The 27,614-nt window shown below is 32.0% G+C and overlaps 1 protein-coding gene across 1 annotated transcript; it reads right to left on the bottom strand.

The window, feature by feature from the left end:
* Positions 1–2,998: 2,998 nt before the first annotated feature.
* LOC136982585 (potassium channel subfamily K member 18-like) lies at positions 2,999–24,593 on the bottom strand. The gene is made up of 2 exons (XM_067279111.1): positions 23,939–24,593; positions 2,999–3,831 (listed from the first exon to the last, which is right to left on the bottom strand). Exons 1-2 carry the CDS (start codon positions 24,354–24,356, stop codon positions 3,104–3,106), a joined length of 1,146 nt encoding a protein of 381 aa, XP_067135212.1. The 5' UTR covers positions 24,357–24,593; the 3' UTR covers positions 2,999–3,103.
* Between the last annotated feature and the right edge of the window lie 3,021 nt (positions 24,594–27,614).

Genomic DNA, 27,614 nt, shown 5'->3' with positions numbered 1-27,614 from the left:
AGGAATATCAGTAATATATTATTATTTTTTAATTTTATAAAATTTATTTTTGGAGAAATTAATGAAGAAAATTCGGAGAATTTATACTTAAGATATTGCCCGTAATGAACTATTTAATTTTAAGAATTTTACAAATTGTTATTATTATTATTTTACAGAGTTGAAAACGTTGCTTCCGGCACCGTTTTCAATCAAAATTTTTATGTTTTCTTATAAAAATAGCGCTCGGTGAATGCGGATCATAAAAAAAGAAGAGGAACCATCAATGTGGTTCTTTACTGCAGGCTAAAATCCACAAAGATCTCGCACTTTCTCGAAACTCGATAACTTTTTAAGTGAAAAATAACTACATTTTACACTTTCTCCAAGCTAAATAATTGCGTAAAATAAAGTAATTAAAATGAAATATATAAATTTAAAATTTGAAATTGTTTGTACATTTCGTTTTCAGAATTTTGAATTTTACAATATTCGCCATTTTTTCAAAATGGCGACAATTCAAGATGGGTAAAATTAATTAATTAAAACAACAGTCAAACCTCCGAAACAACGGAAACTTTAAAAAAATGACCGTCCTATGGAGGTTATTTAGTATGCATTTTTGTTATAAAAAAAAAAAAGATCGCTGTTTACAGGTGAGGTTCAACTGTAATTTAACTATAATTTAACTTCTATTCCGTTTCAAATATCAATATTTAACCGATTTAAACGCCTTTTTATTCACTAGGAATTAATAAATACAGTTGATAGGTTCGACTGTATTTATTAATAAGCCTGTATAATTTAGTGTTATTTTATATTGTTTAAAGAGCTATAATTTAATTAATTTTATTAAACATATGAATTTCGTATAATCTTATTAAAATTTCTTTATAAAGAAAATAATTTATGAAATTTATTTTAAAAAAAAAAATCAATAAAAGTTAAGGAAATTCTCTCAGTTGTAAATTCTAAAATATCAAATTCCTGATAATAATTATAGTTATTTATGTTTAAACGAATTGCCAAATCTTTCCAATTAAGCTATAAACAATAATTTGATATCCTCATTATTATAATATCCATAATAAAATTTTTATAATCATAATTAACGAAATAATTACTTTTATTTACGTCTCAAATTGCATCGTATATTCAAATCTACCGAATTAAACTTCGTAAAAATAATTATATTGTAAATAATATTTAAAAATTAATTAATCTTTTTATTAATTCGTGTAAAACGTGTATTAAAATAAGCTTTACATAAAAAAAAATTCTTAATTTTATAATGAATAATTGGATAGAATAATTTATGGAGCGATGTATTGTTACTGTTCTCAATTAAAATTTAAATAGATAATTTTATTGTTTACGTCCCTTCTTGGTGTAAATTTTTATATAAAGATTTGTACGTATTTTAACGTTATAATAGAGATTATACCGGTATAAAAGTAATTATAATATTCATGAAAGTTTCGTAGTTTGTAGCGTAAATAATAATTTTATGACGTCATAGAATTTAAACAATACGATCGTAAACAATTTCCCGGGCCTTTTAAGGGGTAATCGGCGTCGGGGCATTGTAAACTAAAACGATATGAATTTTAATATACGAGCCATACTGGAAGCATTAGGCGACCGTATTTATTACATAGAGCAATAAAAAATTTATATATTTATGACACGAATCATAATTATTTATGTTTAAAAATATTAGGGTATTAAGAAAAGATTTTTTTTTTTTTCTATATTTTAGGTAAACCTCGAATCAATTTCGTAAAATGAATCCCATTTACGAAAAACTTTTAGCGGGATCAGAAAAATGTTTACTTCTAGAAGGCATTAGGTTTTATATCCTTGTTTATAACCACTCTCCACCCGTTTATAAAACTATATGGCACATTGGTGATGTCAGTAAATCGATACCACGACATTATCTCGGCTTTTTGTAAAAATTGTCACGTGTTCTCAGCCGTTTTAATTGTTAATTCCATTTGACGAAACGATTCGGGACGAAAAAATTCGTTCGTTTCTTGTATTTTTTTTATCGTGCGCTTTAGTTGTTTTTTTTAAATTAAAAAATAATTTTCTAATCTTCTTAAGAGTTTTCGACGTGTTTTTGTACAAAAAAATAAATAAATAAACGTTTTATTTACGCTACGTTTATATATATATATATATTTTTTTTTTTAAACCGGACGTGCCTATTTCTTAATCCTAAAACTTGATGAAAAAAAAGTATTAAATGGATTTAAAGAAAGTCTTAATCTTTCTATAAATTGATTTTTCTACAATTTACTTTTAGACGAAAGATTATTATTTACTTTACTTTTCTACTATTTAATTTTTAGTTTTAAATATATAAAAAAAACGTTTTCTATTTAGAAAGCGCAACGACGAAAGTGTTTTGATGTAAAAAAGCAGAAATAAAAAATTGTTTTCGTAAAAAAATGCATTATTAAATTTTTTAGAGAGTCTTCTTTCGTGTCCTCATTTTCTGTGAAAAAAATAATAATAAAATACAAATATATTTATACCAATTTTATTTTGAAATAAATTTATTAAAATGGATGCGGATAGAGGCCATATTTAAATATCATTTTCTTTATTCACCTAACAGTTATATATATATATATATATCTGTATATATATATATTATGTATATTTATATAGCTATGGTGATGTAATTCAAGCAAATCTGTTATCGTGTTAGAGACGTTGCGAAAGTAAAAAACAATCGTCTAAATATTTTAAGATGTCATACAAGATAGAATTTGAAAAGAATCCGAATGTTTTCATAAATATTAATGAAGACTTTCTTTTTTTTCTGGTTTCCATTCGAAAAGAAAACTACATCCGAAAAAAACCAATCGTCTAATTAATGTGTAAATTTATGTACAGATTATTTTTTCTTCTCTTGCAATTTCTAAGCGATCTGTGCTCAAACTTATTCCTATCAAACGTAGTTTGAATAAAAATTTAACCAACTTCAATCGGTCCATTGTCTGTTTTCCCCCCTCCCCTCCTCTGGTCTAACATTTTTGATGTTTAATTTAATAAAATTGGACTTTTATAGAAATATTTTTGTATATTTATATAATTAAAGAATCGTCAAAAACGATTATTCTTCGGGTTCGGATAGTAAACCGATACGACGACCGAGTTTTTTACATTTTGCAATGACCTCTTCTTGAACTAAGTTAAAAGACATGGCTATGATACCGAGCCCCACTATTAAGTAGAAGCAACAGAAAAGGAGTTTTATCTGACTGTTACTGGTCATAGAAGCGGTACCCGGTACGAGATCGCCGAAACCGATGGTACTTAGTGTGACGAAACAAAAATAGACACCGTTGAGGAAATTCCAGTTTTCCAAGAGGGAGAAAACGGTAGCACCCAGAGCGATGTAACTCAATAAAATGGCCACGACTACGTATATAGGTACTTGACAATCCATTCGTTCTTCTTTCTCTTGTTGAGGGGATGGAGAAGAGTAAGCGGCCAGGACGCTGTTACCCATTTCTCCATCTTTAGCCTCGCTGATAGAGCGCTTAATGGAACAATTGCAATTTTCCAATTGAGCCGGATGAATGGGAGTGTCTGCGATAACGTCGATGGTTGCCAGAGTGGATTTGTTGTCTCTGGTAGCGGTTTCGTTCTCCGAAGTAGCTTGACTTTCTCTGGACACTCTATCCCTCCCAATTAAGTGCCTGTATCTGTTTCGAAAAGAACGTGCCAGCATGTCACCGATGTTTGTAAGACACATCAGCATTAAGGGAATGCCCATTATGGCGTAGACGATGGTGAGCACTTTTCCTATTTGCGTTTTTGGAGACATGTTGCCGTAGCCTGTTAAAATACAAAGCAATAAAACTGTTACGTCATTTACAAAAGTTAAGTTTTTAAATTGCAAAAATTATATAAAAACTTAAGTTATGAAGATTCTATACTTAGTCATAAGATAAATAAAAGTTCGCTTTTAATTACAATATTTAAATTGTTTAATTTTTACGTCTAATAACATTTTCAGATTTATCCCCTTGTTAAGGGCATCTCGATAAGAGAATCGGATTGATTTGGTCAATTCGGATACTTGTAAAACAAAAAAACAAAAATAAATTGAGAACGTTACAACCGGAAAATTTTAACAAACCCAAAACAATATTTAAGTTTTTATTCAATCACAAAAAAAACTGTTTTTTCTACAAATTCTGGATTTTTCTCTATCGGTAACATTGGAAGAAAGTAAACACAAGTCGAGGAGCGAGAACAAAATAAGGATCGTTTCAATTCTTCACGTACTCTTGAAGGTATTCCAAATGTATTGTATCATAATGGTTGTTCGGAAATGTATCGCACTTTGTCAATTAATCTCCCTGCTCTACAAACTTTTTGGCGATCGAAAAGACTTGTTTCTATTAGAACTTAAAGCTAAAATCTTTTTCCTTTTTCACTTTTCTTTTGTCTTAGTTATCTTGATTTATCTCGGATCTTCATTCTTCTCCAAGAACTCATTCAAAAGAAGAACTTTTGTCGAAGCTCTCAGCTATAAGAATTGCAGATTTTCCTGAAAAGCCTTTCTTTCGAAAACTTTTCACATTTATTTCGTGTAAATCTCCAATAATACGGTGTATTTCGTCGTTTAATGTAAGGTCGCTTCATAAATATGGATTTTTAATTTCGTTTATTAAAATATTCCGCTTCTCAATGTTAAGTCTAATAATTTCAGCACATACTTACATTATTATATATTGTTATATCAGTTAATTACGTATAATATTAGACGGAAATTTTAATTAATTTTACCGTTACATCGCACGAGAATTATATAACTTAATAATACCAAAAAGACAAATTAATTACTCCGATTTTAAATGGCTTTCGTCATTAAATTCGGTTCGGTAATCAATTAAATCTTTTCTTATTCGTGTATTATTTTGACGTACACTACGTTACGTTAAAGAAGACCGTAGACTTCACGTGAGTTTAGAGTCCACCTGATTGATGTCGGTAGAAGAGTGCATGCCAGACAAAGGAGAGCATTTCATTCATATTCATCTGATTTTTTACTTGTTTTTTTGGCCATTTTGATGGATCTATTTTTAGCGGTTTTGAATTTCCATACATCAAATAAATCCAATTTACATCCGTGCCGAATAGATCACGTATGTCAAAGGCATGCGACATCGGTTACAACGTTTATATCTCTTTTCTATTAAAGAAAATATATTTCGATTGTTAATCGATATTTATTAAGAGAAAGTAAATAATTTGTGGTACTTTTCGCCACGTCACGTTAAGTTTAACGGGAATTCCGGTTGGATTTTTAATTAACGTCACGCTTATATCTAAAATATATGCATTTTTAAAGTAATCTTTTATCGAGGGGAAGAGGGGAAAGAAGGAAGAAAATGTAGAAGAAAAGCTTAGTTTTAATGAATCTGGAGGAAGGTATCGCATCTTTCCATTAATGCATTTCATTACTGATTAATAATGACATTAAAAATGAATTTACTGATGTATGACAGTTATTACTGGGCAGAAGAACTAGTTCATCAGAAGATCTTAAGGGAAAAAATAGTTATACTTTTTAATATTAGCTTGGAAATTCGACTTAAGTATCCATTAATTTATCTTTCAATATTTTATGTCATTGCAATTTATTATTTAATGAGACACGAAAAGGTTCAATTTTGTCGAAACGTCTTACAACGTCATCCTAACAAAAACTATTTTTCAAATTTTCGACTTTCTCTCGCGACCTTTCTTCCTTTTTTTTATATTCCAGATAATATCTTTCGGAATTTATTCGAACGTAAAAAGTCTTATATTAAAAATGAAATTTAAAAAAAATCGTTGGATTTGATCAGATATAATTTCCGCCTCGATCATTCCTGCATGAATCACATTATGGACACATAAAAGGAACGAGTTGCTTTTACCAAGAATTATTATTGCCGAATTTAATATAATAATAATAATAATAATAAATGTGGAAAAAACTCGAGTAAAATTTATCAAATAAACTTAAAATAATCGAAGGAAATTTGTTTAACAAACGAGAAAGTGAATAGTTTGGAAGATTGGAAAAGTTCGACCGGATCATTTTTTATACGCTTTTTCGAAATTTGTCATCTCTTGAAGAGATTTTCGTTGAAATTAATTCTTCCTACTTCAATAACTTCCTTTCAAATAAGTCGACGATAAGATTTAATGCTCAAATATCAAAATCATTTGCTAGTTTTAAAAATCTCCGCCTACTTTTTTTGCTTAACGACCAATCGTATAACTCGTTTAAAACTGGTAACGTCTTTCGGCAATTTTTCTCGTAAATTTCGCAGAGAACCGCCTAAGAGTTTCTTCTTAATTTCGTCTCGTCTCGTTTACTAAAACTATTTTTAAAATGTTTTTATCGATAATTATATTTTATTCAATTTTGTATAATTATTATTATTTTGCAGCCAGGTCGGAGTGACAAATTTAAAGTATGAAAATACAGATGCTAGTATCGGAGACTTTCAATACTACTACTTAATGTAAGATAACTTTGACCAACGTCGCCAATAATTTCGGATACTACAAAATCAGCAGTTAGTCACTAACAGTCAGTCATTTATTAATCAAAACCTGCAGTGAATAAGACTAAAATAACTGTAAATATTTTAATATAATTTTTATATTTAATATGTAAGCAATTTAAAGAATACAAATTTAGACTTTATCTTGTATGTTTTTCTTCGTTCTGAAGTAGTGTACCTGCCAAAACAGAGCCCACTCGATTTATTTTACTCTATTAAATTTCGGTCAAACGTCATTTTTTTCATCTTTTGGCATAGTAAAAATGATACGTTCGACACATTCTCTAGGCAAGAAGTACATTATTCGTCCATCCTTTTAACCCATTCATCTTCAAACATTTCATTTTTCGCACGATAAACACAAAGAAAACATAATAAATTACACAAACGAGGAGGCCGAGGAGGGAAAAAAGAAGTTTATATATCCGTCGATTATCGTTCTACTTGTTGTAATTATGGAAAAGTGAAGTATATCGATTCGTTCTCATTCTTATTCGAAAATTCTTTCGAGTTTTTCTTTCTAGGAGACCCTCGTTCCTCGTTCAAAACTCTAAGTAAATATCGAATTTTGTAAGTTATTTAATCATCTTTGTGAACGTAACTCGCTCGGCCCTCATCAATCATCAACACCAGCTTTACTTTCGACGATGACGTTTGGGCGATGAAGATGAGGAGAGATTGAAACCTATCGAGCAAACAATATGAATGTGACGAATAAACGATCTGTTACATTCGAAGAGGGAGAGAATTTTTAATTTATCATTTTTTCCCTCCTCTTCCCTCTTTCCCGAGAGAAATTCTCACTACGGCTCCAGGAAAAAACCCAACGGTTTCAAACTTTCTAATAATTAAACGACTCCAATAATATTAAATATTAATACGAAGAAAAAAAAATATCATTTTTATATCGATTTTAAATTAACTTAGACTAATTGGTTATCAAAATGAAATTTCTAAAAATAGCTTTTTGAGTTTATCAGAAATCGTTCTAATTGATTTCTTGTCAAATTTTAATTAATGCCGATATTAATCATTCTAGAAAACGTTTGCTCTTGACGAAATTTCAAGAAAAACATGCAAGAAAATTCACTTCTTTCGGCTCTCGTAACTCTAAAACTCTTCAAAGATCCAGTTGGCCTCAACACATATATAACTTTATTGTGAAATATAACCAGTGATGAGCCTTTAATCTCAAATACCTAAATTCTGGATTGAGCTAATTACAGAATAAATCGGCACAGATACAAAATATCCGACCCCAACAGGCAAAAAAACCGAATGTTTTCTCGGATCGATTCATGACCCCATTTAAAATTATTTAAAAAATTCAAGATTTTCGAGAAAAACTTATTCTTCAGCTTCCAAACGAGACGGTGGCCATTTTTTTTTCTTCAAAACAAAATGAAATTCGTCACTTGGTGGTTTACAGAAATCCGGCGATAGTTTCTTCGTTGATTATATTAAATGCATTATTACGATTAAGATCGTTAATTATTTTATAATCAGTTTATATTTACTCGTTAACGGAATGCTGTTTAAGTTATAAAGTTTAAAATTTGCTAGAAAATTAACTTAATAATAAATTAATCGTAAATTAATTGTTTTCGATACTGAATGAATTTCGCCATTTTCTTTTATGCTTTGTTGCTATTATAAAATCCGAGATAATAAAAGCGTGTGGCAATATTTGACTGGATTAATCAATGATTTTTCTCCAAAAAAATAAAAATATCAGCTTAAGAAATTATCATATAGATAGCCTGTTATCGACATTACGATTCTTGATTGCTTCAAAGAAATCTTGATAAAAATACAATTTCTTTGATAATTTTTATATACTTTTACAAGAATTTCCTCCACTGGATTATTCTATTGATTCGACATTCTTAGAAGTTAAAATGCTTCTAGTTCTTAAAGAAGTTTTTCTCTCCGTCCTCTTCCTCTTCAATTTCATTACTTCTCATACTCTACCACTACAGCATCTAGTATATTTAATTAGTAACGCTTTATTGCTAACTCAATTCATAAAGAATTAAAATTTCATAGCGAAACTTCCTCTTCGTCGTGTTTTGGTGTTTACTATTCAAATAATTAGTAAAGATCTTCGATAGACCAACTCGCGTAACGAAGAGCCATCAATGAACCAGATCTTAGGAATGTAAACATCCTAATTAGTGTAATTGTAAACCCGGATGAATTAAAGAACGAATCTTTAAGCAGGAAGATGAGAATATTCCACGTCTTACCATTGCTTATTATCTCTGTCTGTTCCGTTTGTTATTACTAATTCTAATTTACCGATTCGTTAGAATAACCCAAACATTCGACGGTTATCGATATCAACAACTCGGAATTGTTCCACCTGTTTCTTCCATAGAAAAACAATAGCATTACGTGTAAGAGAACAGAAGAGGCTGTAAACGATGCCTTCGAACTCGATTTCACTTAATAAACAAGCTTAATATCATCAAAATTCGTAAAGAAAATAACACGTTTTAAGTTCTAATTTTGTAAGCGCATCCGTTTTACGTAAGCCTTACGCCATTCGCAATTGTCACACTTAAAATTTCGAATTGTTAACATAAATTGTGAATAAATTCAAGTAACTAACGATGCAGAAAATTCTTCGTAAAGTGCACTTAAGATCATAACTAACGTTAACACGTTATCCACTTTCCGGGGGGAAAAAAGCCCACGTTTTAACTAACTGCAACTTTAGTAATCGTTTAATTGACTCGTAAACGTATAAAATTACTACTTAAACACGTTTATGTATAAACAAGAAAGGAGAACCGAGAATGGAGTTAATAAAGCCAACGACTAAAGGGGTTAGAATCCGCCAAAGTCGACTCGTTTCCTATAAGTTAACTACACAAATCTCTCTTAACTCGGGTTTTCGCACGCCGTGTGACTTAATATCTAAATTAAACACGGAAAACAACTATCAGGATGTACACACAAGTGATATTCGTTAATCACGGACGATCCCGAGCACATTAGCATCAACTATTCTATAAGAGTTAGACGTACGAAGATGATTTATGTGTTTGTAACTATGTTTACACAATAACGGTTAATGTGTCTGTTCTGCTAATTGTTACAGAATAGCAGTTATAAATTCTGACACTGGACGACGATACCATCGAACGTATCAGCATAATTTTCGAACAAACGACGTAAGCGGTCGGGTAATTAGCAACTTTTTATGGGATTCCGCCCGGTGTAAAACTGCAACACGAGCCGGCAAGGTGGAAAAAAACACCAGGCAACACGCAACATAATTTATGGAATTGTCGACTAATCCAATAACGACGTTGACCGTTCCATTAGTTTGCTATCCAGCCAGATGCATTAAATAATTATAGTTAACTTCTTATCTGTCGCCCCATCGAGATGCTTTAACTTACTTATAACACGTTAACATATTTTACGTAAAAAATATATAAATTTTCCCAATTTAATTCGATTTGTTTACCGAGTACATAAACTTCTCTTAAATATTTTAACGTACAAAAAAGTGGTATTTTAATTAAATCGAGTTTCTCTTCCAACAAAAGAAAATTTGATATATTTTATAAATCACTTACTAGATTAAAAAATGATAATAAAATTAAATTACCGAGTAAAACATTAAAATTATTTACGTATTTTTAACGCATTGCGAGTAAATCCGCGAGAATTTCGAAGAGATTCATATTAATAACGATAGAAAGAAAATAAAGATACGGTTTAATTTTGTAAAAATCTAGGAAAATGGAACAGCCGGAGAAATAATTTAAATGCATTGTTTGCCAGTTCTTCTCCAATAATTTATCTTTGCTTATTAACGGGGAGGGGGGAAAAATGAAAGAGAGTGGATGAAAGGAACGAGTCCAAATATATTATCGCAAGAATGAAGTGTTACTTTTCGCTGATGGAGTAATAATACCATTGTTGATAGTCACTTTGTGTAATTTTAATCTTGTACAAGAGAAAGGTATCGCTGTCATAATGATGTTAATCACGTCTGACATTCGATCGATTTGTAGATACAAAGCAGACTTTTCAAGTAAGCATTCTTCATTCCGACTCGCTGCAAAACGTTCTTCTTTCTTTACTCTCTTTCTCTCTCCTTTTTTATTCGTTCCTCCACACGCTCTGGCTTTCTCTTTACCTTGCTCGCTCCCCAACATAATTATAATATACACGAGACAATTATCCACATTAAATTATTAAATATAAGCGGAAAAATAAATATATTTTTAAGGTGGAAAAAGAAAAACTTAAAAAAAAAAAAAAAACAAACTTGTCTTCTCGAAAAGTGACTTTTAATATATTATTAGTCGCGATACAGTACATTAATTTAGGAAAACAATCGTTGTTTTGAAAGGCAGAAACCTTTACTTTTATAGAATTAATGGTTTTCTGTCAAATATAACTAAAGAAGTTAAGAATCTGTGGTGAAGTAGAGTAGAGAGAACGGTTAGTTTCGACTCTATTTTCGATGAAATGGCTGCCGAAAAATTAATGGTCTCGATGGGTTTCGGATTTTTCTAGTAAATAAATGGCGAAAAAACAGCGTATTCGAGTATTATCCGCACGAAATGTGTCGAGTTCGAAGTATAACATTACATTTAAGTGCGGAAAATAATTGATCTTCGCGTGGATAATTACGGGATCCTTATCATTCATCATCTTAGCGCTCGTTCGTCCGTTACGTAATCGAACGAGTATCATCGTGTCGCCGCAGGTGTATCTACGACCAAATCTGTTTTACTGGCGGCACCCGTAAAGACCAACACCCGTTTTACCGGGCGGAATTTGCCTCTTTTGTACTCGGGTTGGTTTTCGATCCGGGTGCCAACTTGTAAAATCTCTTGTTTTCTCGATTTACCGCCGGTGTGTTCGGTGTCGACGTACGAAAACACAGAAAAAAACAATTGCTGCAATAAAAGAGAAAAATGATTTTCTTCTCTATTGAAGTCCGAGCGCCACAACCGGTCGTACAATCAGATTTATTTAAAAAGCACGCGAAGAAAAGGTTCTTAAACAACTCGGAGTCGGTCGGTCTATTTATTATCCCCAACGTATTTATGTTTTATTTTCAATTTTATATTTTCCGTGATAAATAAATCATACATTAAAGATCGGAAGAGGATTTCTCCCGTTCCTTTTTAGCTTCTTTCTGCGGAGAACGGCTCCTTTCTAATTTATTCGTAAAAGTCGAAAGGATATAAATTGCCGGAGAAAAAATGTCTCGTGAGATATATTTAACTTTTCGATGATTAATTACGAAATGTTCTTCGTTTCTACCGATGGAAATTTCTATTTAGCATCTCTTCTTTGATTCGCCGCTTTATCGGAAGAATTTCTTTACTTATCACGTTCGTAATTACTACTTTTTCTTCGGTTTCTTTACATTTTCTCCTCTTCTTTTTTTTATTATCGTCATTATTTTTATAAGAACCTTTTCCAAAAGTTTACATAAAGTTCTCGTCCTTTCTACCCTATCTCTTTGTCCTACTTATTATACACATCCAGAAAAATCAACTTTACAAACGTTTCTTCCAGTTGCAACAAACATTTATATTTGTTTAATATAAATGAAAGTACTTCAAATACTTTAAACTGTTTCTAGTGGGCGAAAGCCTCGTTAGTAAATTATTTTAAGAGATAATTTATTGACTATTTCTCCTATTAAAAGTCTTTCTTATCGATTTTTGTTATTATTATTATTATTCTTTTTTATATTTTTCCATCAAGTTTCGTTTGAGCAGAAGACAATGCGAGTGTATAAATCCATCCTCGATATATATTATTTACGAAATCCATCGGATATGTCTATATTTTCAATACTTTTATAAATAGTCTTGCTTAAAGTTGACTGGAATTAATGGGTTTTCTTCTATCTAAGAAGGCAAAGAAATGATATTTCTTCCTTTTCTTCTTTATTAAATGATTACTGTATTAGATATTGAAGAAAACAACAGAGAAGAATGGATGCGAACCGAATTAACCCATATACTTTATCTCTTATCGAATGGAGTAACAAGTAAAGGAAAAAAAAAAGGGAGGGGAGAAACGAGCGATGCTATCATCAAAGTTGATAAAATAAATCAAAAATAGAAAAAATGGCAGAAGATAAAATTAAATTTGAACAAGATAAATGAACGTTAAATATACTAAAAATTCGTCACACCGCATCGGATTATATAAAATAATTACGAATTTCTACAACACCACCTTTATCATTCGATCCGTTAGAAATCTTCTTTAATGTGTCCGTAATTAAAATAGATCCACAAGAAATTTTTATAATAATAATAAAAAATATAACGTTGTAAACATTTTCAATTTAACTTTATGGCTGGTTGAAATAAAAAGAAAAACAGGATAATAAAAAAATGCTTCTCCTTGGATAACTAGCAATGTTTTTTTTTTTCCTTTTTTAATATGAAATTTGAACTTTTCGATCAAAGAAATATTATATGAAATTTATTTATTTTATATTTTACAATTATGATAATTTCATCTTTAGCCAAAATGGAAAAAAAAACAATTTTTTTAGATGGAAAAATGTATCATTATCACATAACGAAACATGAATTTGTATGAACGAAATGGAATTTTTTTTAGAGAAATCCACCAAAAATGTAAAGAATGAAAAGAAAGAAAAAAAATTTAAATATAAAAATGAAATTTTAACAGCTTTAACATCCTCTAAAACACGCAAATTATCATTAAACACGCTCCGCTACTCTCATAATTTATTTTATTTAAAAAACAAAACATTTAAAAATCTACAGGAATATTTACATTTAAATCTAATTAATAAAATAAATACTTATTTAAATATTTTTCATATTTTCCACCAGATAATTCTATTGTTTGATATGCCAAATTAAATATTTTTAAATCCCATCCGCATCTGTTTACCCGAAGATAAAAGGTAAATAATTTCGGCAATATTCAAGAAGGGAATTAAAAATATGTGGGTCGTTTTTTTCTTTCCTTTATATCTCGGTATGTATATTGAAGAAAAGTATAAAGAGATAAGTAGCTCGATAAGTCCAAATCCGTTTATATATATTTCAGGTTTCTTATTTCACTCCGGGGATTTATATATGGGTTATATATATTGGATATGCAAATTTAGACTGGCGTGGAGCAGGGACTAGAAAATGAATGCAAACCAATAAATTTCGAGGTTACGTGCGAAAGGGAAACTCGTGTCACCAAACAAATAACATACGAAAATATTCCAGAAAGAAAAATAAATATGACTGGTGCAATTCCTCACTTGAGAATAAATAAAATTTATCATTTAGAAATTCCCAAATGGAGAGAAACTCGTATACTAAATGATTTATTAACGTTAATATGCATATATTTATCCAGTCGATATTACTTTCGTGACTTCTTTAATACACAATTTTATCCAAATTACGTAATAAAAAACCACCACCCGCTACTTATTATATACATATATACTTATATCGAGAGTTATTATATATAATGGAAGAGTGAAATATGGTAAGGTCGGAGCGAGAGGAATTTACTAAAGTGAAAACGTATCCACAAATGATTTATGTGTTGGAAGCATTATTGGTTGAGGAGGAGAGATGTTGCATTACGGAGATTACTCATTCCGATTCCATTTAACAATCAAAAACTATAGAAAAATCACATACGTGACTCGATTGGTAAAGGGATTGCCGGCTTTTTCCCTATAAATCTTCCTTCCTACAACGATTAATTATTAATAATTGCCACTTTAATGGCTTGTTACGTATACAGTACACCGCGTGCGGGAGTGAAATTCTTTCGTGAATATGACATTAAATTAAAATTTCGTAGAATTTATAAAATAAGAAACAGGTTTGTGTACGATAAATATGTTCATTTTTTTTACATTTAAAGTTTCTCGTATGATAAATCCGATTGTTAAGAGGGGAGAAATACAGGAACATTTTAAAATTACTATTCTAAGTCGTTTTAAAGACGAAAAAAAGCGGTAAAATTTGAAAATAATTACTAACTTTTAATGGAAAAAATATCGTAACAAATTGAAGGAGTTCGAATTTTCTTCTGTGTTGTTGCCGGCGATTTTATAAGGCGCCATTACGGTAGATAATCTGCCAATTGAAAGAATTTAATTCCACGTCACGAGGAAAAGATGGGAAGAAAAAAGTTTTAGAATCGACTCGGAGATACTCGAACTAGCAAAATGGTAGGTATGTCGCGCTTCATATTGATCCCATTGTTCGATAGGATGACCAACGATGTCCACAATGTGCCGCGAGTGAATTTTCGATTATGGCTCGCAGCAGTCGGTTCGTAGGCACGTCTCGTTAGGATATTTCAACCATCAGACTACATTCTTTGGACCACTTCACAATGAAAAACGAACAAAGACCGGAATGAATCAATGGAAAAGACGTATAAAACATTATAACGAAACACAAATAATTCCCTGTCTGTGTTGGAATTCGTCGCGTAGACGACTGCTTACAGTACATCGATCGATGTTATTCGGAAAACTTTGAATACAATAACAAGCATGGGTTTTCTTTATTAAGAAATGATCACTCGAAAACGATATCTTTGAATAGATTGAAAAGAAGTTTGTTTTCCTCCAAGAGGATTTCGGCAAATACTTCTTAGGAGTAGTCGGGAAATGTGTAGTTTTCATCAAAATGAGTGCGAACAATTGAAGCAGTGTTTCATAAATAATACACGAATACGAATTATCCGATTTACAAATACGCAATGATGTAAATTTAAAAGTGTTTTTTGTTGTACGAATTTAACTCCAAGTCAATCCTTGTTATTAAGAGCACGAGCGAAAAGTGAGAAGTTTTTTTTTTATAGTATTAGTTCCTAGTTGTAAGTTATTTTGTAGAAGCGCGAGTGTAGCGGGATCCATAACAATTCGCCACGGGATATTGAGTTGACGCCACATCATTGGCAGCGCTAGAAAAATACCGATACCGTGCACTGTATCGACTTCGGAAACATCATTCGCTCTTAAAAAATTCCTCCAGGGTTGCAGACGACCTTAGCATATTTGTTTTATCGCATTCCTCGACTTTACATGCTAAGAAACCATCGTTCCACGTTGCGTATGACAAAAGATTTCCTTTTATAACCCTTTGGGAGAGACGTGTGACGTAGAAAAACTACACACCTTTTGTATCTAGATAATAGTTTCATGTATGTACGGAACTTTCATTTCAAAACAACATAATACTTTAACTGCTTGCTAGTTCACGTCTGTTTTATCGCCTTCTCTACGTGTCTACTTTCCCTTGACGAGCTTATCATCGGCACACTAGCACAATAAGGGAAGAAATTCGCTTTGACGTGTCCTTTTTACAATCAATTTTTTAAGTTTCATCGTGGATATGCCTAATTTAACATCGTATAATTGTATCGTTACCCGTTTCCGTCCGCATCTGCTTTAATTATGGCAAACTTACACGGTTTGACGAAGCCGAAAATGCGAAGATAATTTTAGAAAAAGTAAAGCAAAAAAAATAAGTTCTGAGACAAAAAGATGAAGATATTTTTACCTTGTAGCACTTACTTAAATGAAAGAATAAATCAATGTTAATAGAAAATAGGAGTTTCGTACTCCACTACGATACAACCATTAAAAATAAATAATTCTTATTACACCTGTTTACCATAAAAATCTACTCGAAAGAACTCCCTGGAACTCGAACTTAATACGATACAAAGGAACAGAAAAATCGATAGAATGCTTTGTAACTCCAAACGATATAGATTTAACTACGCTAAAATATCAGAGAGAGATAAGAATATAATTTTTTCATTTACATTTTTTATTTACTTGACGTTTCATCGTGTTGATAATATCTATTAACTTAATAACAGTGCCGTGTCGCGCTACAGAAATCACGAATATCGCTAAAATCCGCATGAAAATGCGCATTATGTACGAAACAAAGACTTCGTCGCCTTAGGCAATAGATGAGCATTTTCCTAAAGAAAAAACAGGCATTTAATTCCCTACGCGACAATATGTTCTCGTAACATCAATTAATTTTAACGTCGTTGTTTATCTCCTTTTATTGAATTTTCAGATTTTTTTTTTTACAAGAAAAAATAGAATCGATGGAAAAACGCATACCAAACCGGGATTATAAATGATCTTTTATATTTTATAAGCAACAAATAACGTTTGAGTCGATGGCAATAATGTCTCTTTCGACCAATCATCTGTCGTGTTTCTCTTCACTCTACTCCTTCCACCCTCTCCGAAATTCGTCCAAATGCTATTTTTTTTGTTGATTTTTTTATTATATGATGATGCACGTTGCTAAATTTATTATCTTTGGCGAATAAAATCGGTTTTCTCGATCATTATGGTATCATCGAACGACTTTTTAGGGTGAGATTAATGGGATTTAATCTCGTTTTTCTCTTCTTTAAACTTGTTACATCGTCTCATATTGCATAAATATTAAATTTATTTGATCAAATGATAGAACTCGGTTCGAAATTTTAATCGAAAATGAAACCAAATAAATATTTACCAAATTTATGTTTATCGTCGTTGCGATATGCAATGGCTTCTTAGTAAGTAAGTTGATACAAGAAGAAATTTTAAATTAATTCGATAACCTTAGTAAACGAGATAAAATTAATTAAAAGTTTCAATTAATGTAATTGGATAGTACGTCAGCTATGCACGATAAGATAACAAGAGTTTTTAACGATTATTGGTTGAGTTTATGGTTAGCTCAACGACGATTGGTTGAAAAACGGATATAGATCTATTTTCGTCTAATTTTAAATTTCTTCATACTTCATACAATCTTTGAAATATGTATTTGAAAAAAAGGAACTTTTTATCCACGTGAAGTTTTACTTATTTAATCTTATTTCTCTTGCCAATATTTTTGTATTTATGTACGATTCGTATTATATATAATGCCATTTTTCTAGAAGATAGTTTATTCTTTTAAATTTTAAATTTTGTCATTTTGGCCACTAACTTTCTTACCAGACGTATTGACCTATATTTACATGGTAGAAGAATCCAAAATATAAATTTCAGTTGATTAAATTTAGCTGCACGAGATCGTAAACACGTATTACTTTACGGAAAAGAAAATCCCAGAAGCAGCTATATTGTTTCTATTCTTAGTAACGATCCCTATATAATTTTTAAAGCTGCGACATAGAATCAGAAGTCGATATTAATTTTCTAACATTGTATTTCGGTTAGAAACGGCAATTAATGCGCTCCAGAATCAAGATATGATATTTATATTATATTATTTAATAAAGTTTATCGTTTAATTTCCTTGAAGATAACTTAATTGTAAAGGAAAACTTAATTCGATAATAAATGTTCATTCGAAGATTAAACAGAAAAATGCTCGTACAATTGGAACAATTAATGACAAATTAAAGAACTAATTGGCAATTTAACAATTCTTGCTGGACCATGTCAACAGCGTTATCGAGAATTCTCTTATTTTTATCGGGAGCAATCAACCCATTCACTCTACTTACAGTTGTAATCGTGGGTTGTCTCTTGACAGTTGTCTGTAAAAATCAATAACTATTCCAATCTCTCACTGTCAACTACATCCTCACGAATTCTATCCGGGAATAGATGTCAGATGCCTTCTATCCCGTCTAAGCCCTCTTAGAAGAATGCCTCCAGATATTTTCCAATGAGACAGTTTGTTACCGAAGGAGTGTATCGATTCATATTACCACCAAATTCATCACAATTCTGGATTTAAATATCAAATACATCTACCGAAATCCAGAATCCAGATGGAGAAAACGATTTTGCTCTCGAGGCACTCGGGAGGAAACCACATTAATTACGTGTTTGATCTAAAATACAATCGATAAAAGAGGAAAAATATGTCTTAAATTCATTCCTTCGTGTATAAAATTCTAGCATTGTCAGCTCGAAGTGCCTCTATCACGCTTCCATTCTGCAGATTATTGGTTTATGGCCACCAATAAAAATTTCATCCGAAGATAATATTCCGTAGTTATCTTCATATATCTTGTCCGTTGTGATGATAAATAAAATAAAGAAGCGATGGAACATCGAAACACGATATATTCTAACATTAGAATTCTCCAGTCGCTCGGGTATTATATCAACAAAGTGAAAGTTGTGACCGGATTTGAGTGGAATGAAGAATTGAGAGTAAACATGGCGTACACATCTATTTACTTGTGAACGTAAACAACGAAGTTTGTTTGTACAGTTAACTTTCTATCAATAACTCGACTTCCTATTCTTGTATGTTTTAATGTTTATTTTAGAACCAGATTCGAATCACTCCGTGAGAACTGATGTTTTTGCTTCCTTCTTTCATTTCGATGATGATTCTCGCAATGATCCGTACGCAATTAGCCCGAAAATTTCATAGAAATCGTTACTAAATCTAATAATAACCATTCTTTCTTGTTGTAAAAGCTAATATAAACTCTAATAAAGTGGTTTCCTGCTCGTCGTCGCCAAATAAAATTCTTCTCATTTCATACGGAAAAAGTCGGGAAAACGAAAGATTTCAAATATTAAAAATAGAATAAAATAATAAATAATTTAAATAATGAAATTTCATAAGTATTTTAAAATTAGATAAAAATTCCGACGTCTTAAAATTTAAAAACAAAAACCTCTTCTCGACGAATAAATTTTTTGTATAAATGCGTTGCGGTAAACGTCCCAGAGGAGGCGCTATATTTTTTAGCGCAAAGCATGTCGGGAGCGTTACAGACAGAAATATTTAATGAGAAAATGGCGGAATGTTCGTATTAAATATTTCAATCGCACTCGATGCAGTTTCCGTGGGGGGAAAAAAGAAATCGATAATAAAAATTCGAATAAATCTAAAAACCTGGCAAAAACGAAATTTACAGCGCATTAAAGAATGTAATAAATTTTTAGAGGAAGTTAAACTTCTATAAAATTTTTATTCCATTCTACTCTTTATTATCAAATATTCAAATTAATAACCTAAGGCCTTCAAATCCTATTAATTAATTTAAATTGTAGAGTCAAATGCGTATCTGCGCAGTTACATAAAATATAACTGCGCATCCTTCTTTTTATTTATAAAAATGAAAAAAAAAATACAGAAAAGATTTTTAAATTGTAAAATAAGAGAAATGTCGAAGAAGAATTTCGCTTGTCGACAAATCCCGGTATTGGTGTATAGAAGTAGAAGAAATTGGCGGAGTGTCGATAGGTATGACACATTTACTTTTACTGTTTAATAGGATATTTTTGTCAAAATAACAAACAAAACAATTTCAAATAAAAGATATTTTTGTTCTTGTTTATTTATTTAAAGCGCAGCATTCCTCCTTTACCAAGGGGGGAATCGATAACATTCCGAATATTCCCTCTCGACCCAACTCCGTTTCCTAAGAAATAATTATTTATTAAATCGATTTTTTTTATTGCCGGATTTAAAACAAATCTTTTATGTTCTTTGATTCATTAAACATGAAATTTTATTGGAAATTCTCCTTTATTACTTCTTTTCTTATTGTTTTCTCTACTCGTAGACCGGGTCGAAAAGTAAACGTTGGTTCGGATCATTATGGATTTTTCAACCTTTCGATTTTATTATTATTATTATTATTTTAATATAAAAAAATAACAAAACTGAAGGAATTGTTTAAAATTAAAATCATTTTAAACTAGTAAAAATAAGAATTTGTAGAAATTTAAGAAGGTTGAAGACCGAAAGAAACGTATTGTTTCGAGATACCTGTACGGAAACGATGTTAATCTCCACTAGGAAAAGAAAAAAAACAAAGAAGAATAACGTATTTTGTTATTTTTAAAAGCTTTACAAATTGGTTAAAAATAAAAATAAAAAAAACCACACAAAACTCTTGATGGAAATAAGAAACGAACTGTTTTAAAAAAAACACTTTAACTTACACATTTTCTGATTCTACAAACGAAGAATAAGTCGAGAAAACAATAAAAACGTCATGAATTCGGTTGTATTTTCTTCCTTTTTTTTTGGAAAACGAATCCATCGTTTGGACTACTGCATTAGTAATAAACAGATGTTTAAAATGGTCGACGTCGAAAAGTTATATGTTTGCATTTTATAGAATAGCATTCTTAGTTATCTCAGAAATCGAAGTTTGCTGTCTGTCAGTTTAGAAAGAACCTTGTCAGTTTTTGATGGGATGGGGGAAGAAGCGAAAGTATGGAAAATATTCGAATTTCCGACTTTATTTTATTTTTTTTAAACACAAAAAAAATTGAATTCTAGAGGGACTGTTTCGCGATATTGTTATTAAAAGATTGACGTTTATCTTTATCGACACGCAAAATATGAAATGGAATACGTAAAAGGAAACCGATTCGATCCTTTCTTATCAAAAAAATTTCCAGAAATACTGCATAAAGAGAACTTTTAAAGACTTAAAGCGAAGCGCGTAATGTCAAAAATTCGATAACATCTTTGGTTTTTTTTTTTTTTTTTCTACTTCAAGCTTCCCGATTCTTTTCTAAACTTTTAATACTTTTAATGAACCAAATTCAAACAAAAATATAGAACATAAACTTAAATAAAAGCCGGAGTAAAAAAAAAAAATTTGAAAAAATTCTACCAATTTAAGAGTCCATAAAAGATTTTTTTACATGCAGCAGTTCAAAAAGTGCATACGTAACAAATATAAGCTTACGTCTAGTTTTAAATTATTGATTTTCGTAGGGATTTTCGAACCGATGCCGAGAAAAAATAGTGTAGTCACGTGAGAGTATCCGAAAATCGAGCTCGAAATCCGATTTTTCGTGTTTCTTTCCTATAAATTCGATGCTATAAAACATACGGAAAAGCCCATTATAAAATATACACGCGAAAATTTGAAAAACTTAAAACACCGAAATGCTTTCCGATGTTGATATTTTATACATCGTAGAGAAAATTCGAAGGTAAACGTTAGCCGCTGTTGATTTTTAACACCGGCTAAATCATTTTTTCTGACACTTTCGGGATTTACGAGGCTTTTGGACGATCCTAAGCGCGCTGGAGAGCGAAGAAGACCTCTTAAAATATTAACAAAGTTCCACTTTGGCTAATAAATCAATGGTGTCAAATGCTCGACACTTCACACATCATTTTCCAATATTTTCGGTATTAAAGTAATTTCGTTATCGCTAACGGAATTGATATCCTTGTAAAACTTAAAACAAACTTGGCATCAGATAAAACAGCAGAGGGAGAAAAAAGAAATGATCGGGAATCGAGACCGGGTAACGATCAAATTCGAAAGATCATGAAGGAAATCGATTTATCACAACTTTCATCATGGCTCTACCTCGTGATGTACGACCATTAAATTGTTCCCCCTTTTTTTGGCCTTAGCTAATTAAGGGTTCGTTCGTCCAAACGATGCCAATATGTTTGGCAGAAATGTCAAAATGATCAATCCTGCCGGTTTATTACCGACCGTCACGTCTTAATGACGTTTTTCCATCTGGAGTAAGGTTATCGGAACCGCAGAAAACCTTCCTACGACGAATACGTAAGGCAAACGACGTCATAACCATTCAATCAAATCTGACTTAATGAACTTCTAAAGGATCGCATACATCACGCTAAACGTTCATTAGAATCTCTCTCTCTCTCATTTTTTAATTATCGGAAATTACGTGGAAATCTATTTCTCGAATTTTCTCTTCCGCTTTAATTACTACTTGCTTTAATTAAAATTTTCTCGGGGAACTTTTCGTTCCGAATGTGTTTCGTCGGCCGATACCAGAAAAAATCAAAGGACTTCTCTCTGCGTTAATTAATTGGGATTTAGTGCGACGACGGTGTTTCCTTACCGGCTTCCGGTCGGATTAAGTTATCGAAAACCGTTATTCGGCGAATAAAGGAGAATAAACCTTGGAATATTTATCATTTGCATCTCCATTAAAGCTACAATTGTCCTTATTGAGAGGAATCTTGGTATTTTCTACACGATGCCATTCCTTTGGGGAAGTCTTAAAAGGTGAAAGAGCCGGATAAGAGTGGAAAGTTTCTATGCCGTCGCTCCTCTTCCATCCTCTTACAGAACTTTCTATAACACCAACAATAAATATCGTTAAGGTTCTCGCCGAGGCCGAAACTCCCGCTCTAATTCAGAGGGATTGTCGAGTACTGCGAATGTTAAGCCGCTGCGAGTTACACCCCGGAGCCAAATTGACCGGGCAACAAACACCGGATAAAGATTTTATCCGCCGGCGGCGAGTAAAGAAAGAAAGGGAAATTCTTTGGCTTGGTGACTCGAACTTTGCACCGCGACGTAAGGAGAGTACCTTATCAACTCGACCGCCATCTCTCTCTCGAGAGCATTCGATCCTTTCAGAGGAACGGCTAAAGAATTCCACCATTTTTACACTTCCTTGGTGTGAAAAGGAATCTCTTCCTTTATTCGCTCCAACATATTTCCAACGTAATATAACAAAATCTTTATGCCAAAGTCTGAAAATATGCCGTCGACGATTCTCCTCGGGCATTAAAATCGATTTACAAAATAGACTTTTGCAAAATTCGTAAATTTTTTAAAGCCGCTTTTAAAACGCGTAAAAATGGCCGAATCTTTCGACTTTCGCAACGTTCTAAAACCAAAATTTCGGACAATTCCAATAATTTTAAGGCAAGGAAACGTTTCTTATCGACTGAAAAAATTCTTCGCTCCTCTTTTTTTAAACGTCGACGTGGAATAGTCTATGAGAAATGATTCCAATAAACTTTCCTGTCGAGTTTCAGATAAATCTTTTTATATCTTGTATAGGGAAAAACATTAAAAAATCATTTCTGTTCGCGCTGCACGTTTCCGGAAGTGATTTCGAACATATCTCGTGTACGATTATAATTTTTCGTCATTAAATTTTATCTTTATTAAACTACGATTAACGGTCGTTTATTTTATTACGCTTTATCACACGTGTTTGTGTCGGAAACTGATTATGAGTCCGAGTTCGTAGCCGATGCTCTTGGTTTCATCTTTGTTCGGGCAAAACGTTAAAAAGGGAACATTAAATTCTTCGAGAGAAATCAAAGAATAGCCGGAAGCACCTCTGGCATCGATTTTTTTCCCGGTTGATAATTACATAAACTGGGGTAGAACGTGTTACGGAGATGTGGATTGGCAACAGAAGCATCTTTAATCCGGAAACCGGTGGCCCGCCTATCGGTTTCCGTATGTACTGGCGCACTAATTCCGCACCCCTCTAAGCCGAAACGGTGGCCTAACTTTAAATTCGAACGGCAACGGCCTGTGTCGAATGAGATCCGAAGGAACCGCGTTCGAGTGGAAGCCATCGATTATAAAGAATATCAACGCGTAGGACCGGTAGTGTTTGCCGTATAGGCACTTACCTATTGTAGATATGACGGTAACCGAATATAACAGCGAACTGGAAAACGTCCATAAGTAATTGGGATCCTCTGTTTCCTTACCGTCGAAGCCAGACTTCTTGACCGCTCTGACCAGATCTTTTTCGAATTCTTTCAATCTGTCCACCACCATTCTGGTCCAGTTTCTCTCGTACAGAACGTCCGAGCTGTCGGTGATATCCCACAAGTCACGTAGGCACGAGTCGCGAAACTGTCGCACCTTCCCCCTCTGATCTTTCTCGTGGCTACTCTCCAGAGCGGCAAACACTAACGCGCCCAAAATGCAGTAGCATAACACCAGACAACACAAGCCGAAATGAGAAAAGAGCTGTCCCGCCAACAATTGGATGGTGTGCCTACACTTGGAACATATCGTGTCCGCCGTCCACGTTGTCGACATAGCGACGTCACGTGCTGGTACAGAGCACGCGTTGTCACCCAAACCACACGTGCACCTCTTCAACTTCGCCACTTCTTACGTTTTAAAATGCCTACGGGGAGAGAAAATAACCGACTTAGGTCTCGTCCGACCACGGGGTCAGCCGGTCATAACTGCAACGTACGGTTGCGACTGCACAAACCCACACCTGACGTTACCAATGGTGACGGAATCACAACACTACCTCGGTTTCTTAAACTCGATACCAGATGGCGACACCGAAACTTTGAAGGATGCCTCCCTGTAACGTTTCTTTTTTATTATTATTATCGTATTGCCATCTTTCCCTTTTTCTAGTTACTTATAAATCGTTTTCGAAAGGAACATAATCGATCAACCAAGTTTTTTGAAAATTCCTCAAAAACTTGACAGTCGTATTACGTTGTATACGAGTTTTGTACCTGGAAGATTTAAAATATATCTATTTATTTTTCATCACTCTGCCTTTACGGACGATTGAAGGTACATCGGCGATAACCAAAGACCACGAAGAGTGTGTTGGACGGATGCCAGTGGCATTATAGAAGAAGATTGCCGAAAATGACGTTTAAACAAATCTGTTGTTACCGCAGAAATTGTAAAATTTATCAGCTTTCTGCAGATCTCTATTGATATTTCCATTTACGGAATTTATTCACTTATTAATATTCTATAGCAGTTTGCACGAATAGAAATTGTATAATGCAAGATATAACGGCATTAATTCAATTCCTAGTTCCCTCCTTCATATTGTATTCGCAGAAGCATTTAGAGTCGTATCAATAAATGACATTTACTCGCAACTTATTATGCTGATGCATTTCGACTTTTATTGACTAATTAATAATACATTTACACGATCCTTTTGTGTATAAATATAATAAATTTACTCCAAAAGGAAAATTTAATAATTCCACTTTTCTATTTTCGTTTGTTTTCGTTAAAAAAAACAAAAAAAAATTAATATAAAAATAATAATAAACTCGGCTTTTGTCGCGTATACTGTCGCCGTCGTAACGTTCGTATGACAGTTACCGCCATCTGTGGATCGAAAATCATATTAAAATGCTTTAAATTCTAGAATTTTTTTCTAGAATATGACGTAACAAAGGATTTGAAATTGAAATGAATTAATTTAACACAACTTTCTTAAGAAGAGAGCGACAAGTTTTACGTAATCGCTTTCGTCGAAACACAAAACAAGCGTACATTTCAACAATGCCAAACTTCAAATATTTATTCTAGAAAAGCTAATTAAAGTCTGTTTTCTAGAAAAAAAAACGCTATCTACAGTCTTTTCCAAACTAAAAGATTAATTTAGAATTAATTCATTAAGAGGATTTAAAAGCTTAAATCAAACAGTAACAACGTCGATCGGTATCTACAATTAAACAAGAGATAAAACAATAGTTTAAATAATTGAATCGATTTGTTTTGGGTGTGAGAAAATCTCCCCAAATAGCAATAAAATTAACTTTGCGACTTGTCATAACATTGTGTTCGACATCAAACCTATAATCTGACCACACGAAAATTTAATTACTATCTAAATGATAGATTAATATGCTTCACTGTGTCAAATTTAGATAAGAATATTTAATTGAAATTTGAATAACTTTCCATGTTCTTCTCTTTATTTCTTAAACATCGTCTTATATAAAATTATAGAAGAGAAACTTACGGGTGTCCTACGACTTTATCAATTAACAACTGTCAAATTTGCCTACTTTTTCTTTTTAGCGTGTGGAAGAGAGCGATTTTAATCGAACGTTAAATACATTTTTAAATATTTGAATATTTTAACATTAATTAAAATAATAAAGGTTTTTATTTGTTAAAGTTTCTGCCCGTAGTTAATGCAGTTAATTGTAGATAAACAGGGTAATTACCTGTTGGAAACGGATCGCGCTTTAAATACAGTTAATTCTAAAATGATATATTTATCTTTAAAACATATCATTCGAAACAAGTTAATGTTCTTGTCTGATCAGATTTCGAGTAGGACATTTTGCATGTTTCCTTAATTAACGGGTTCATTATTCAATCGATCCGATGCCAACTATTCAAATGGATCCGATTCGTGTCAGGAAGGCGATATTAGTTTTCTCCAAAAGGGGGGAATTATTCCAAATATTTAATACGAAATTTAATATCCTCCATGGCGTAATGAGAATTTTCGTCTTGCCCCGTTAATTTTATAGATTTTAATATTATACTCTTTATTTATATATTTTATAAAGACGACAAAACTGCGATCTCGTTAAAGCGGAATAATAAATGCAAATACAATATCCGCTCTACTAATTGTCTGGTTTAAATTACACGCTGCCATTCATCATCCGAGATGTTTACCATTTTGTTTTACTCCTCGTATAAATATCCTCGGAGATGTGTTGCTCGACCGAATTTATGACGCAAAATCTGTTGTAAAAATATGACATTTTTCAAATTTAAGTCTGTAAATGCGCTCCTCCTCTTTATTTCTTCCGGCACGTTTATGCAAGATTCTTTCCTTTTTATTATTATTATTATTATAATACAACTAGATGAATTATATTCTAGACTATAGAAAACAACAATGACTTGTAGCTAGCGGCAAAAGTAATATTTTATCATCATCATCATCACTTATTAATTTGGCTTCGCTTCCATGTGTAAATTTAATAAAATTAATCAAGAAATAAATCAAAAATTTATACTGATATTTAATATTATATATATAGAAAAACAATGTATTTTTACATCTGTTTTTGTAGATCGTTTCCTATTTTGTTCGACGCGCCAGTGTATTTTGGTGTAAATTGTCTGCGAAAAGGCCCGACTTCCCGTTAAAATTACAGATTCTAGTTTACGTGTTTATAATTTTAAATTCTGTTATTACTTGTAATTAATGGGTAAATGTTAAAAATTGTCGATGTGCCAAAGACAATAGCCAGGAGCGGGATTGTTCGAGAGACAGATGCCACCGAATTAACTAATTGCCCGAAGGAAAGCAAGCAAAGAGAATAGTTAGACAGACATGTTTCCGATTTTATTCTCTGTTTTCTTATTGAAATTAACTCAAATTACATAAACAAATAAGAAAAATTGCATTTTAAACGAGCTCAAATAAATATTTTTCGAATTTTTAAGTCATTATCGCGCTTGGAATATTTACTTTATTTTACCGAACGATAAAAAGCATTTTTAAACAATTTTCGAATTATAAAATAACATTTTAAAATTAATTTTTAAGAATAA

Source organism: Centruroides vittatus, unplaced genomic scaffold (assembly GCF_030686945.1).
Source record: "Centruroides vittatus isolate TY-2023 unplaced genomic scaffold, ASM3068694v2 contig_854, whole genome shotgun sequence".
Taxonomy (NCBI): domain Eukaryota; kingdom Metazoa; phylum Arthropoda; class Arachnida; order Scorpiones; family Buthidae; genus Centruroides; species Centruroides vittatus.
Note: the sequence above shows the minus strand (reverse complement) of the source record. Positions and strands in the feature narration are given on the sequence as shown.